The 15129-nt window shown below is 39.1% G+C and overlaps 1 protein-coding gene across 1 annotated transcript in view; it reads right to left on the bottom strand.

Moving 5' to 3' along the window:
- Nucleotides 1-15129, bottom strand: part of LOC139938330 (protein strawberry notch homolog 1-like) — a 40471-nt gene that overhangs the window by 12212 nt on the left and 13130 nt on the right. The window contains exons 10-24 of the mRNA XM_071933781.1: nt 14287-14422; nt 13490-13595; nt 13117-13270; nt 12762-12944; nt 11176-11273; nt 8631-8773; nt 8256-8480; nt 7801-8004; nt 6841-7001; nt 6246-6377; nt 5586-5721; nt 4854-4966; nt 3890-3961; nt 1577-1676; nt 233-307 (exon numbers count right to left, since the gene is read on the bottom strand). Coding sequence (XP_071789882.1) covers nt 233-307; nt 1577-1676; nt 3890-3961; nt 4854-4966; nt 5586-5721; nt 6246-6377; nt 6841-7001; nt 7801-8004; nt 8256-8480; nt 8631-8773; nt 11176-11273; nt 12762-12944; nt 13117-13270; nt 13490-13595; nt 14287-14422 — 2038 coding nt within the window. The remainder of the gene's footprint in view (nt 1-232; nt 308-1576; nt 1677-3889; nt 3962-4853; nt 4967-5585; nt 5722-6245; nt 6378-6840; nt 7002-7800; nt 8005-8255; nt 8481-8630; nt 8774-11175; nt 11274-12761; nt 12945-13116; nt 13271-13489; nt 13596-14286; nt 14423-15129) is intronic.

Raw genomic sequence — 15129 nt, 5'->3', positions numbered from 1 at the left:
GGCACAGAGGCAATCGCCATTGTTGCCTCCGTGAAGTACATATCAGGCCTGGGGTGGATTTCACAAAGAGTTGAGACTAGTCTTATCTCGAGTCAGGACGAGTTACTAGTCCTAACTTAGGACTAGCCATACATGTACGTTTTATATATCTCATAGGACTAGTCTTAAGATAGGACTTGTCCTAACTCTTTGTGAAAACGACCCCTGTACTTTTTAGAAGTTGACTACATACCTTTATCTAGTACTGTTACGTTGTATCTCTCATCCACCTGAATCAAGCCTACACCAACCAAGGCCGCCTGGGCATCTGTGAAAGGTAAATAAGGTTGGATATTTCAATGTTATTGACGCTGGTAACACTCAAGATTAATCCTAAGTTAGGAAGAGTTTGGTGAAATCGACGGCTCGGGAGCCAGTAACTAGTAGAACCTTTCTGCATTTGTGTCATTCCTGTGGTTAATTCCCTACTGTATGTGACATGAAAAAACAATCATTGTCCTGTGCCCCGTCTGCATTTACAATACAGAGTACAGATTCTCATTGTAGCTACACAGGGCCAGACTATTTTTTTACAATCCAGCCTGAGAATGAAGATGATGTTTGGTCTAAGGGGGCCATTCAGAATAATCAATGTTAAAAAAAATACCCAAAAAATGTTGGCATTTTTTTTCTCTCAAAATTTTTGATGGGCCAATGGAAATTACTGCTTTTGGAAACTTTTGATTTAAACCATCAGGTATTACTTTGTTCTTGAGTGCATCAATATTACTACAATATTAATACCAATATTAAAGAATTTGGGGTGGTTAAGCGACAGCCCGTTTACTGAGTGAGTCAACAATAGGCAAGTCAAGATTGACTATCGAGACTGGACACCTTTGGTAATTGTCACAGACCAGTCTTCTCACTTGCTGTATCTCAACATAATATGCAGAAAATAACAATCTGTGAAAAATTGAACTCAATTGGTTGTCGAAGTTGCGAGATAATAATGGAAGAAAAACACCCTTGTCACACGAAGCTGTGTGCTTTCAGATGCTTGATTACGGGACCTCAAAGTCTAAATCTGAGGTATCCAAATCAAAATATGTGGAAATTAACTTCTTTCTCGAAAACTACATTACTTCAGAGGGAGCTGTTTCTCAAAATGTTTAATACTATTAACAGTTCTCCATTGCTTGTTACCAAGAAAGTTTTAATGCTGACAATTATGTTGAGTAATTACCAATAGTGTCCACTGTCTTTAAAGTAGCTAGGCACAACACAATATGCTTTTTGAGCTCAATTCAAGAATCCACTTCTATTATTATTATTGCCATTATATTGTATTGGTTTTTTTTTTTAAGGTCGAACGCATCGATCCAACCAAGTACATGCGCCGGAGTACGTCTTTCTTATCTGGAAATTAACTTCTTTCTCGAAAACTACATTACTTCAGAGGGAGCCGTTTCTCAAAATGTTTAATACTATCAACAGTTCTCCATTGCTTGTTATCAAGTAAGTTTTTGTGCTAACAAATATTTTGATTAATTACCAATAGTGTCCACTGCCTTTAACGTTCATTAGTTTTGTTTACCTTTTAGGAAGGGACCATTATACCCAGTAGGAGGTGGCACCATTGGACTCTGCAGATCGACAATGGATTTCATGATAGACTCCAGCGCTGCTCTGCCGTACTGCAAATAGCAAAACAAAAAGACAACAGTAATTAGCAAAATGGGCCTTATTCATAACCTATCTTTCCTTTGGCACATGGTTTAGGGAAAGCTTTTGTAAAGATGGGTAAACCTTGGTACCATTCTATTGTACACATTCATTCAGATTTTGCAAGTTAGATTTGAATAATCTAACAGAAGTTGCCATGTCTTATGTTCAGCTGTCCTTCTGTTTGCATGTCTGTCTGTTTGTTTTGTTTCTTTGTCTGTCTGGTTGTTTTTTACAAGCTTCTGCTTATCAAAACAGCCCAATACTCTATTTTTTACATTAATCCTGCTTACTGTTATTTAATGTTATTTTTGCCTAACTCCGTAGTACATTTAATTGTCAATATTCTTCATGGCAGTATGGAAATAAATGTGTGTTTGAATTGAATTGAATAAAGTCTGGTACAATTAAGGAAACAATGTGTGGTGAACGAGGTAAATTATCAAGAACCAGGCCTCGGCGGGCTTAAACCACTAGTTGAAAACTGATTCAACACACTTTGATTCCCATTCATAAATACATTTTCGGTCAAAAAACATCAACACTTTTGGTCAAAAAGTAAAATAAATGCAAAAATTGTACTTGTTCAATGATTTCTTTCAACACAATACCCCTCCAGCTATGAAATGGTAAAGTCCTCCGCCGTCCTCGGGTAAACCATGGGTAAACAACTCTTTATAAGGGAATGCTGTGCGCGTCGCGCATATCGCGTGATGTGGCACAACTGTCCCGGCCGTTGCTCTTGACCAATGGGAATGAAGAAACTGTCTTATAAGCACAGGTGCGAGTTCGCGTGTCACTCCCTTGCTTCAACACTTTTTACTGGTCATAAACAAAGGTTTATACACACCCACGTGTGTGCTCTCCACCAATAGGAATAGCGAAACTGTCTGAGGTATTTATGAATACTTGATTTTAATAGTCACAATTACAGGGCCAGCTTTTGGGTAGTTACTTAAAGGGACACACCGGCTCACCGTCTACGCAATTTAGGGGTGTAGAATCATAAATAATGTTTTTATAGATGGTTGCTGTAAAACAAAATCATCAAAATGTCACGTATTTAGCGAAAAATGATTTAAAAAAACCAAAGCGGCCATATAACGCTTCCGTTACACGGACTTGAATGTGAATCTTACGTTAGATTTTTCACCATTATTTACATTTTGTAGCGATAATTTGAATACATGATCTTTTTCGTCAATTATTCGTAAATAATTTTGTAAAAAAAAGATTTAAATTTGGTTAAGTAAGTTACTTTAGCACCTGAAAGTAAAACAAGCCCAGAAGGTCACGTGATTGTTTGTACCACTTTTTGGTTAGAACAATCACGCGACCTGCGTTTTTGTCATAAAATGCTAAAAAACGTCTAAATTTGATGATTTTTTTTAAGGACAGTTCTTCTTCATTCCTGGAAGACCGTTGAAGTCATATCTTAGTCTATTTTGTAGCCCAAATAGCCCAATTCGGCCGGTGTGTCCCTTTAAACAGCTACCTGAGCGGAATGTTTTCAACAGAAATGGTATTTTTACTTGTTTATAATGAACTTGTTCACCATTCTAATGTAATTTTGATATGTGTAAACTTCTGAACTTTTCGTAATTATTGATTAAAAAATCAGGCCCCTACCTAAAGGTTTTTTGAAAAACTAAAAACACTTCTGCTGTTGAGAGCGGGTGCAAAGGACAATGACGCTGACGTCATTTGTGAGAGTTTGCTTTGTTATACATCCACGCTGCAACAAAGCGGCTTTATCTACTTATGACGTTTTGAGAGTGATTACGTAACGGGGCTTTTTGCAAATCTCGCAGAAAAGCTCTGGACAAGGGCATACAAAATAATTGTTTTTTTACACAATTGAAACCTATTTATAATAATACAACTCGATTTCCTTATTCATCGAAAACATTTTAAGTGGAACTCAGCAAAGTTCACGACTTGACATTTTCGTTCAAGCAGGTCTTTAAGAAAAGGCAACCACCTACATTGTACACACAATTCTGAATGACTGTGTATGGCACAATGGTACCAGGGTTTGCTTATCTGGAGGTTGCTATACGAAAAGCTTGCCCCGAATCATTTGACGTAGCAACTGTCTCATTAGTCTGAGGAATTCAAATTTCAGCTTTCACTTGTGACTAAGGAAGTCATTGTACATTTAAACATGTTGCAGCTAAAAACTTACCTTGGTGTCGATGTTAAACTTGCTTAGGTCTCTCGACTCTGTTGCTCTTCTGTCCCCGTGTGTTAAGGCACCCTGGTGACAAAACAATGAAAAACGTACCTTCTATGAGATTTCTAGACAGAGATGCGATAGCCTGAACTAAGAGCACAAAGTGTGAAAGTTTCTTGAGCGCGAAGCCTGCTTGCATTTATTTATCTTTGGTTTTAATGCCATTGAACACTTTCGGTAAACAGTATTTTCTAAAAGCCCACAACTTATATATAAAATAACAAACCTGTGAAAATTTAGGCTCAATTGAAAACCCACCCTTGTTTACGCACGTTTCGCCGTGTCATGACATGTGTTAATCTGTAATTCGAGAATTAATAATTGTTTTAACATTTTCTCAAAAAGTAAAACATTTCATGGATTAATATTTCAAGAGAAGTCTTTCACCATTACCTTCTGTAAACTCTGTAATATATTTGTAAATCGGTTAACTTTTTTTTGGTAACGTTCCCAAAGTGTCCAATGGCATTAAAAGCCCTACTCTGCAATCTGGGGGCATTTCATGGTTTTCATGAATTTGATCTTAATTATTTTAAAAATATATATATAATTTTATTATTATTATTATTTTTTTTATTTGTAGTTTCATGACATGGATCGGTAAATTGTGTACTATTTTTAAAAGACGACCAAGTTTTATCTGCCGAAAGATGACATTGAGACATGCTTGAGATATTATCTAAGGTATTTTGACCGATTCTTGTACTAAAATTGTTGTCGATGTGTGGGTCCCACAGGGTTTTAAACCACTGTGCCCTGGAATTCCAGTTGAAAACGGAGAAATCACATCACTATTTGACAAACACCACCACTATTCAAAGGTTTGGCTGTACAGTGTAATGGATCCATAAAATTCAGCCAAATACCCAAGGGGTGAATTTTGGAGGATTCAGTGGTGAATCTGTGATGCTCTCACCATGCTTTCTAGTCTCTTAGCGACGATGGAGGCAAACCGTCTCTCCCCAGCGAGCTCCGAGATAAGAAAGACGTACTCCGGCGCATGTACTTGGTTGGATCGATGCGTTCGACCTTAAAAAAAAACCCAATACAATGTAATGGTAATAATAATAATAGAAGTGGATTCTTGGATTGAGCTCAAAAAGCATAATTGTGTTGTGCCTAGCTACTTTAAAGACAGTGGACACTATTGGTAAGTACTCAACATAATTGTCAGCATTAAAACTTTCTTGGTAACAAGCAATGGGGAGAGGTTGATAGTATAAAACATTGTGAGAAACGGCTCCCTCTGAAGAAACGTAGTTTTGGAGAAAGTAATTTTCCACAAAAATATTTGAACTTGATTTTCGAGACCTCAGAACTAGATTTTGAGGTCCCAAAATCAAGCATCTGAAAGCACACAACTGTGTGTGACAAAGGTGTTGTTTTCTTTCATTATTATCTCGCAACCTCGGCGACCAATTGAGCTCAAATTTTTTACAGGTTTGTTGTTTAATGCACATGTTGAGATACACCAAGTGAGAAGACTAGTCTTTGACAATTACCAAAAAGCGCCCAGTACCTTTTATAAGCAGCTTTATGAAAAAGGGCCTAGTCATGGAAGCCAACAGTACTGTCTCTGTGTAAAACAACAATACAGCTGAAACATTTCCTTTCAAAATTTTATGGGTGTGGGGGAGGGAGTACTTACCGAATTGTTGTATTGCCCGGTCAGCACTCCATGGAAGCTCTAGTGTGATGTGAACCCGACGCCGCTGATTCGGTACCCGTTTATCGGCCTGCAGTGAGATACCTGAACTCGCCGCCTCCGAGATGATAGCTATAAGCTGTAGGCATGGTAAAGGTCAAAGGTAATTTTTGTCTAAATTCGCATGAACAAACTCCAGTCATCACAGAAAGTTTTATTACAAGAACTTCCCGATAACCCATTATCTACTCACAAGTTTCACTGCGACTCTTATCAGTTGTTATCAGTAAATGAATTGTAAAACAAACTTTTATTCTGGAACCCACTTCAAGAAGGCCAGTGATCCTGACCCACAAGCCTATTTGCTGGTGTTAAATAACACAAAATCTAAAGAGCAGAGAGAAAATCCTACTGTTTCATTTGATTTCTCAAGACACATTTGGTTGATTTTTATGACTCAAAAGTTGCTTTTAAAACAATGTTTTCCAATACTTGACATTATATAAGAAACTGTGATATTTGTGTCATTAAACTCGCAGGCAGGCAGTACTTGGGCTTTGTTCTATTTGCGGCCTGTAATTAAAGCGCTAATTTTCCATGAGAAAAAAAATATATGTGAATTTCACTAAATTTCTCATCTGTGGAGGAGTCGGGGAACCATACCTTTTCTCCATCCATGAATCTCTTCTTCTCGGTCAGGTTCAGGGTTTCCAGCGGTATGTCATACTCACTGCGGGACTCGTAATGTACATAACCTCGTTCATTGAAAACTACCCGACCCTTACGGCCCGTCATCTAAACAGAGAATACAAAGACATTTTTTAGGTAAACTTCAGGAATACAAGTTTTTATATTTTGTGCAGAACACCAGTCATATATGGTATGCATGGAAATATATTTTGGCTGGTAATCTAGTTTTAGTTCTCCCAAAATTTGAATGTGAGAGATTGTGTGTTCCAATTACGAGTTATTCTTCCTGCGTGCACATCGATTCAGATTTTTGGCGATATCTCAAAAATGGAATTTTCACAGGTTAGTTTTATTGTATATTATATTACATAGGATTAAAACAATCAACAGTTCCAAAACCCAACGGTATACTTTCTCTTTAAAAAGCTCTATGAACTTTGGCCAAAATATTTATCGCAAAGTTCAACAAACACAAGTCATTATTTTCATCAAAAAATTGATAACAAGGTCGATGCAATGCCCCGATTCTAAATGGGGTTTCCATTTTGTCCAAGCGGTCTCACTTTACCTCAGCAACGTTTTGTGGTCCGCCTAGCTCATCGATGAGCTCATCCAGGGTGTTATTAGGAAGGAAGGGTCCCACCTCTTCACACATGTCCAATAGTTCCTGCTTCATTAAGATGGCTCGCTCGTAGGAGTCCATGCCCGGAAGGAGCATCGAGTTGGTTGCTGGATTCAAGACCACAAATACATAGTAACAATATCGAAGTCTTATAAAGCGCACATATCTACATTACCAAACAAGGTACTCAAGGCGTTGAGTATATACAAAACTTTCAGAAAGATTGCCGAGATAAATTCTGAGAACCAATTAGTTAGCACCTTATAAGGCTTTACAACGTGCTACGGAGCAAACATCAGCCACAGCCAGGAGCACCGGGGCGAACCCCTTCTCTTTTTGTTAAGCGCACTGGGTTCTTTTAGGTGCATTACACAACACATGGGACCAATGGCTATATTGTAGGACCCATCCGAAGGACGAAGAAATGGTTAAGTGTCTTGCTTAAGGACACAAGTGTCACGGCTGGGGATTCGAACCCACACTTTGTCAATTTGCAGGCCTCAAAATAAACCCACAGCACCCACAGCGTTTTTTCTTTGGTGCCCTCCACCAGAATCCTGTACAAATTTACATTTTCCCTCATAGAAGTTCCCCTCACCAGAGGAAAATTATTGTGCCACTTCTCAGGAGCAGAGTTCAAGGGTTGTATTTGGCTACATGGCAGTACGCAATTGTATGGCTTCTAACTGGCACTTCTTAATTTATTAAAATAGGGAGACAGCAACATTGGGCTAGATAGCTCAGTTGGTTGAGTGCCGACATGCTAATATAAAGGTCGATGGTTCAAATCCCACTCTAGTAATTTTGTTTGCTTAACCCCCCACAATAAAACATAGTGCAACATTTTATTCATTACAATCGTTCATTCATAATGGTCTATTCTAGAAATAGTCTGGTTCCCCTCACCTGCAGGTATAGAGGACATGATATCGGCCGTCGGTGCTGCTTTGGGTTTTGGAATGATACCAGCTGCATAGAGTGCGTTGCTCATCCTTTCCTCGTGGTCCATCTTTAATGTCTGGGACAACGTATTGACTTCTTTTTTCTTCTTCTTCGTCTTCTTCTTGGCCTTCTTGGCTTTGTCTTTGGTCTTCCGAGTCAACCAAGGGTCTAGAAGGAAGTCAACAAAATATTACAAGTTTATTGATCAAGAGTTTTGCAAGCATCCTTAAGTTCACAGAGCAAACTCTCCATCACCAGCAACCAGAGAGAATCGGCAGCTGGCCTATTTAATATGTGCCCAGATTCTAGCACAATTTGTTGAGTCAATGTCAGGGGGTTATGAGCGAAGCAAGGCATACTGGAAAAAAAAAAATGGCTCAGCGAGATCGATCATCCCCAGAAGTGAAATGGAAACTTACCATCATCAGAGTTGTCTCCAAACGGATTGAAGTCGTCCTCGTCATTCGACGACGCCCGCGACGACGAGCCGTCCTCATCTTCGCTGTCGCTAGACAACAGCAGGGTGATGCTGTCGTCACTCTCTGCCGCAGTGCTTGTGCCGTTGCTGGGACTGCTGCTCTCTTTACTGTCTTCCTCCCACCAATGCTTGGCTTGCTTGGGCTTCAGTCCGTTGGTCAATTTATCTAAAATGAGAAGATTCAGGGGTACCAAATTTATCAAAATTTGTCCGTGCTTAGCAAGTTTTTTATGCCGACAGGCTGTATAAAAATTGGCCCCGAGTCTTTAGACGCTCGCTCCCCAAGGGTTGTGACAAATAGTTAAAAGTTTTGTACCTCTCTTTCTCTTTGCACCTCTACTGCTATCACTCCAGGCTGGACTGCTAGCTCCACTACGACTGTTCAGACCAAGCATGTCGGCCGTCTTCTTCCGATTTGGAGCTGGGAAATGTTTCTCAATTAACGAGCTGAACACACTCCTGCAGAACAAAACCACATCAAGCTTTTGAAAATTTGTTTTCAAGGTGATAAGAACCGCTGTATTGAAACAACTGATTCTCAGTCCTTTTTGAATGGGTTGGTTTAAAGGCAGGGGACACTATTGGTAATTACTCAAAATAATTGTTAGCATAAAAACTTACTTGGTAACAAGCAATGGAGAGCTGTTGATAGTATAAAACATTGTGAGAAACGGCTCCCTCTGAAGTAACGTAGTTTTCAAGAGAGAAGTAATTTTCCACAAATTTAATTTTGAGACCTCAGAATTAGATTTTGATGTCCCAAAATCAAGCATCTGAAAGCACACAACTTGTGTGACAAGGGTGTTTTTTTCTTCCATTATCATCTCCCAACTTTGACGTCCAATGGAGTTCAAATTTTCACAGGTTTGTTATTTGATGCTTATGTTGAGATACACCAAGTGAAAAGACTGGTCTTTGACAATTACCAAAGGTGTCCAGTGTCTTTAAGAGTTCTCGCCAAAATTAATCCAGGACAGGTAGTCGGATAACAATTCTCCAATATAATTACTTTGGGGGATTTCTGTTGGACTGTATTTCTTTAAGGTAAGGAAAACAAAAACTAGACGTTACCTATCCTCTGGTTGTTTTTAACTAGTTTTGACAAGGTCCCTTAGGCATAATGTGACACCTGCTGTTTATTTCATTACAACCCTTCTTAACTTAGGACTTAGAATAAGTTAAGTTCCGTATCCAAAGGCGTAGGACGCATTGAACCCATCCTAAGTTAGGATGAGTAACCCGCCTAACTCGAGATAGGATTAATCTTTGCATTTTGTGCAATCAGCTGCAGGCACTGTGAACTTCTCCCATGATTTCTCCGAGACCCATGGGGAAACCCGCCGTTAAAGGCAGTGGACAGTATTGGTAATTGTCAAAGACTAGCCTTCACAGTTTGGTGTATCTCAACGTATGCATAAAATAACAAACCTATGAAAATTTGAACTCAATCGGTCATCGAACTTGCGAGATAATAATGAAAGAAAAAAACACCCTTGTCACACAAAGTTGTGTGCGTTTACATAGATGGTTGATTTCGAGACCTCAAGTTCTAAATCTGAGGTCTCAAAATCAAATTCGTGGAAAATTACTTTACTTACTCAAAAACTATGGCACTTCAGAGAGAGCCGTTTCTCACAATGTTTTATACCATCAACCTCGTCTTATTACTCGTCACCAAGAAAGGTTTTATGCTAATATTATTTTAAGTAATTACCAATAGTGTCCACTGCCTTTAACTTTTGTGGGACAATCGTGCTCAACCTGCATGTCTAGTATGATACACACAGTGAATTATGAGCGCGATGCCCGTTACTGTACCCTCCAAATCTTACACCCGAGTAAATAGGAATCTTACAAGCATGTAATTGGTAATGGAGGGAGACAAAATCAAATTGACCCTGACTTTATTTTCTAGGCATATTCTTTCTACATTATAAATTAAGTGCGATCCTCAACTTGGAGGGCCCCTCTAGAGTTTGCGCAGGAGAATGTATGGGGCACAACTATACCGCTGTACCACCAAGATCACAACGATTGAGACACACAAGATCAACATTAAAAGATGAAAAACAAGCAATGAGAAACAAGTAATGGCTACAAGCAAACATGGTGGGATTTAAACCCTTTCTGTGAACAGTTGTGGAGAAGGAATAAAGGATAAGGTTGTAAGTAGACTGAACCACAATTGAGGAGCAACCTAAAAAATAAATTCTTATTGGTAGATGTCAAATTCCTTAAAAAAAATTTTTGTTTGTGATTCATCTTGCCAGGACACACCAATCGTGGATTGTAAACCATTTATTGGTAAGCATAAAAACTTACTTGGTAACGGGCAATGGAGCTGTTGATAGTATAAAACATTGTGAAAAACGGCTCCCTCAGAGGTAATGTAGTTTTGATTAAGAAGTAATTTCTCACCAAAAAATTTGAATTGATATTTAGACCTCAGCTGAGGTCTCGAATTCAAGCATCTGAAAGCACACAACTTGTGCGACAAAGGCGTTTTTTTCTTCGATTATTCTCTTGCAACTCCGACGAACCAACTGAGTTCAAACTTCCACAGGTTTGTTATTTTATGCATATGTTGAGATACACCAAGTGAGAAGACTGGTTTTTGACAATTACCAAAGGTGTTAAGCGTCTTTACAAAAGGGCCGATTTAACACGCCATGACCAGTACACATGCCAAACATTGGGCCGATTCAATCCGCCCAAGACACTTCTAGGGTTAAAATGTTGCATTCATGATTGAAGTTCCACATACAAGAATTTTTCCTAGCAGGTTAACCCAGCAGGGTGGATATGTGCGCAAGTCTTACTATTATTATTATTAGAGAGATGAGAGTTTTTGAGGTACTCACTTTGCAGTTGAAACAAAATCATTGAGTTCTCCACCAGCCTCTTCCAATGCGTCTAGAGTCCGAGCCTCTCCGGTGGACTGAAGCCCAATAACCACACACTGTATATAAAAGATCAGTAACACACACAGTTATACTGAATGTTTTTGTTTTACTATGTTTGTGACAGTGAGACGGTAAGCTACAATGTGAATGTGCGAAATTGTTTTTTATTGGAAACAATAAATAAATAAAAACACAAAAAAAGTTTTTCCCCCAAATAAATCAAAGAAAAAACATGCATGAATATTTATATATATAGAGTACCAACAGGTCGGCGGAATAAAAGAGTGTTTTTACATCTCTTTTGTGTGTAATTTTATTGAATTTTATTGCACGCCGTATCAATACCTCTCATCACTAAAACCCATGGTAGGGAAGTACTGAAAAGCAGCGCTGATTGGCTCACCAAAAATTACTGCTTTTCGCACATGCTTGTTAAAAACATTTGTGCGGTTGTAGGGCACTTGTAGGGCGCTTAGTAAGTGTAAGTCAAAATGCACTTACATCAATGCAAGTGAAAAACAAAGAGAAGGGGAAACCCGCAGTTGTCTTTTGTGGGATACTCTTGCTCAACCTGCATGTCAAGTATGACACACACACAGGGAATATGAGCCCGACGTCCGTTACTGTACCCTCCAAATCTTACACCCAAGTAAATGGGAATCTTACAAGCATGTAATTGGTAGTGGAGGGAGACAAGATATTTCAAATTGATCTTAAAAAGTCACGGGGCATAATCCCAGTGCTTGAAGGTTTTGGGTACTTTTTGTAACACAAAACACAATGTCCACAGATTTACTTACACCGATTGAAGATAATGATAGTAGAAAGTGTACCTTAAAATATTAGTTGCTAAGGTGCTGTAGTTTTTGAGAAATGAGTAAAACAACGCCATGAAAATACGTTCTGACATGCTAAAATAATTTTCGTTTCATGATCAGTGAGATGAAAATTATTTTCATGACATTGATTACTCATTTCTCAAAAACTACAGCACCTTAGCAAGTAATGTTTTCACGGAAGCTCTCTACTATCATTTCCTTCAAACTGTGTAAGTTTAGTGTAAATCTGTGGACATTGTGTTTTTTTTTGTCATACAAGAAGTACCTAGACCCTTTAAAGGTAAAATAAACCTTTGGTTTTGGAACCATTCAACATGTTCAAATGTTTGAATCCTATATAAATGAAGATTACAATAAAAATAACAGGTGAAAAATTCACTTGCAATTGCTGTGGGTTACTTCAAGCCCTGTTTGTACTATACCCTTGCCTGAATATCTAAAATCACACTTCGAGGCTCGTGAATAACGCCAGAGACCTGCCTCCAGACCTGCGTGCACTTTTACCTTTGACCCACATTCATTCCACATAGAGATACGCAGTCAAATTCTATTGCGGACGTGATAGGAGCGTACTGTTTGGGCATCTATGGAAAGCTCATGTCACTGTGCACATTTATCCAGTGATATCATTGTATCCAATGGAATCACTGGATTTTTGTAGCAGGTATAAAGACAGTGGCCCAGTCTGTATGTACCCGAGCTTACCTTTCCAATCTTGACAGCATCCTTGGCTAGCTGGACTGCATGCTTCACCTTGGACGCGATGCAGAGATACTTAAAGAAACGCTGGTGTGCCGACCAGAACTGCCCCCACATGGACTTGCGCATGCGTTGCTCTGCACCAATCAGATCAGCAGCTTTCATGAATCTCTCCCTTGCGGCTAACCACTGAAATTGTAATATTGGCGAGAATGTTAAGATTAGGGGCCCAGAAAAAATATTGCTTGGCAAATTTCTTTGCTCAGCAAAAAATGAGAAGGGTACCAGTTTACAACTGTGCAAACTTAATGTAAATTAGCAGATAACCTGTTTCTGATAAACAATACAATACAAAACTTACCAGTCTTACGGCCTTGTTGTAGATTTTCTTGAACTCCTGAGTGAGAACCACCTCATTGACGTTGAAGGTCACGCCCTGGAAACTCAGTTGCCTCGCTATGTACATACCCCGAAGCTTCATATCCATGGCAACAATCTCCATGGCACCGACACCCCTACAGAGACAGATATAATCTCAACATTAAAGGCATCTTTCAGAATTTTTAATTATGTTGATATTGGGTTTTTACATAGAGCATTAGCACACCTGTCATGACGTGATAAAAATACCAGAATTGTTCTGTGCTGGAAGAGTTCAGCAACAGTGCATACGTATTGACTGGGCATAGACAGGGGGGGGGGGGGCAAAAAGCCCAGTGCCTAACATAACTGACCTTCTTTCCACTGCCTGGATGAAGGCGTTGAAGTCGATGAACGGCGTTCCTTTACCCCAGATCCCGAGTCTTGACATGTACGCCATGTTCCTCGGTTCGGAAGCACCTTTGAAGACAAATCAAAATAATATTTCAAATAATAATAAACAATAATAACTGGTTCTTATATTGCACATTTTACAAAAATGTATCAATGCACTTTTTAACCAAGAGAGGTTTGTGTAAACACCATGTGAAAATCTCTTTGAAAGGGTGATGGCTCTTAAAAGAACCGGTGATAACGAATCACTGTTAGATTAGTATGCTCTGATCATCTTCACGAGAATGCTGGACTTTGTTGCTGAATGCTGCTCTTGTACTGCCTTGTAGGGGCACTAACGCACTTTACATTAGTGCCCTGGTCATTGGGCCAATAACATTCCTATTTTCACGAGGCAGAAATTTAACAAACTCTGAATTCCTCTAAGTAATACCGTGTCTCTCACACTATTGAAATGACTGCCGACTAAAAAAATATACTATTCTGGGGGAAAAAATTCATAAGTATGGATAGCTTATGGACTTAACTTTCATATGACACCAAAACAAATTTGAGGCTAATTCCTGCGCAACCTAATTTTCATACCCTCAAGCATGATCTATTTTCAGACTTTTTGGTGTCAAATGAGAGTGGAGTCCATAAGCTATCCATTCATTATAAACCTTTTCCCCCTGAATCATATATTTTTTTATTCGGCCGCCTTTTCAAAAATGTATAGTTTTTTTTAAAACACCCTGTACAGTGCCTATATTTTTACCTGTTGCGCTGCAGTAGACGACCCTAGCCTTAGGCAGCATATTCTGCAATTCCAGTACTGTCCGTCCGGTCTTGGTGGGCTTGGACGATCCCACCGGAACCAGGTTCTTGGCTTTGTGGCACTCATCAAAGATTAACTGAGCAATGTAAGTCAAGGAGCTCTCTATTTAAACAAAATTTTGCTTTCTGAATCAGACGTCCAACTTTGTAATCGCAAAGAAAAGAGTAAGGCAAAATGAGAAAGAAAGCAGTTGAGTCTTTTTATTTTTTTTTGGGGGGGGGGGGGCTGAACAAGTCATTCCTAAGGGCGCAGCGATAATTGTTAAGTGTTTTGCTTAAGCACACAAGTGTCACGTCACAACCGGGACTCAAACCCACACTCAGCTGATCAGAAACACCAGAGCTCACGTCCCCGCTCAGCCACGGCATGCCAGAGAGCTGGTCAAGAAATTTTCCCCTTACCTTGTGAGCAGAAAGTAGTGTTCAATATCACATAATGTTGTGGTAAGCACAGTTAGTGGAATGAGGCTCTTTAACCATCGTTTTTTTTTTTTTAAATAAATTGTCTTGTATAACTTGCACTTTTATCATTATATAGGATTTGAGGCATTGCATGGTGAGGTATCAATGTATATTTGGTTTGCGATAACACCATGTGTGTATCTTCTTGCCAGGTACATTGTAGAGTTTGTTCTTAGAGAACTGTCTTACTTTATTCTACTGCCGCGGAGTAGATAATCGGAGGTTCGGGAGACTTCTCAGTTCTGAAAAGAACTGTCCTGCTTTTTAACTATTACCAGGCGGAAAATAGAAAATAGACTGGACTACTACCTTAGCTTATACG

The sequence above is a fragment of the Asterias amurensis genome, chromosome 6 (assembly GCF_032118995.1).
Source record: "Asterias amurensis chromosome 6, ASM3211899v1".
Classification (NCBI taxonomy): domain Eukaryota; kingdom Metazoa; phylum Echinodermata; class Asteroidea; order Forcipulatida; family Asteriidae; genus Asterias; species Asterias amurensis.
Note: the sequence above shows the minus strand (reverse complement) of the source record. Positions and strands in the feature narration are given on the sequence as shown.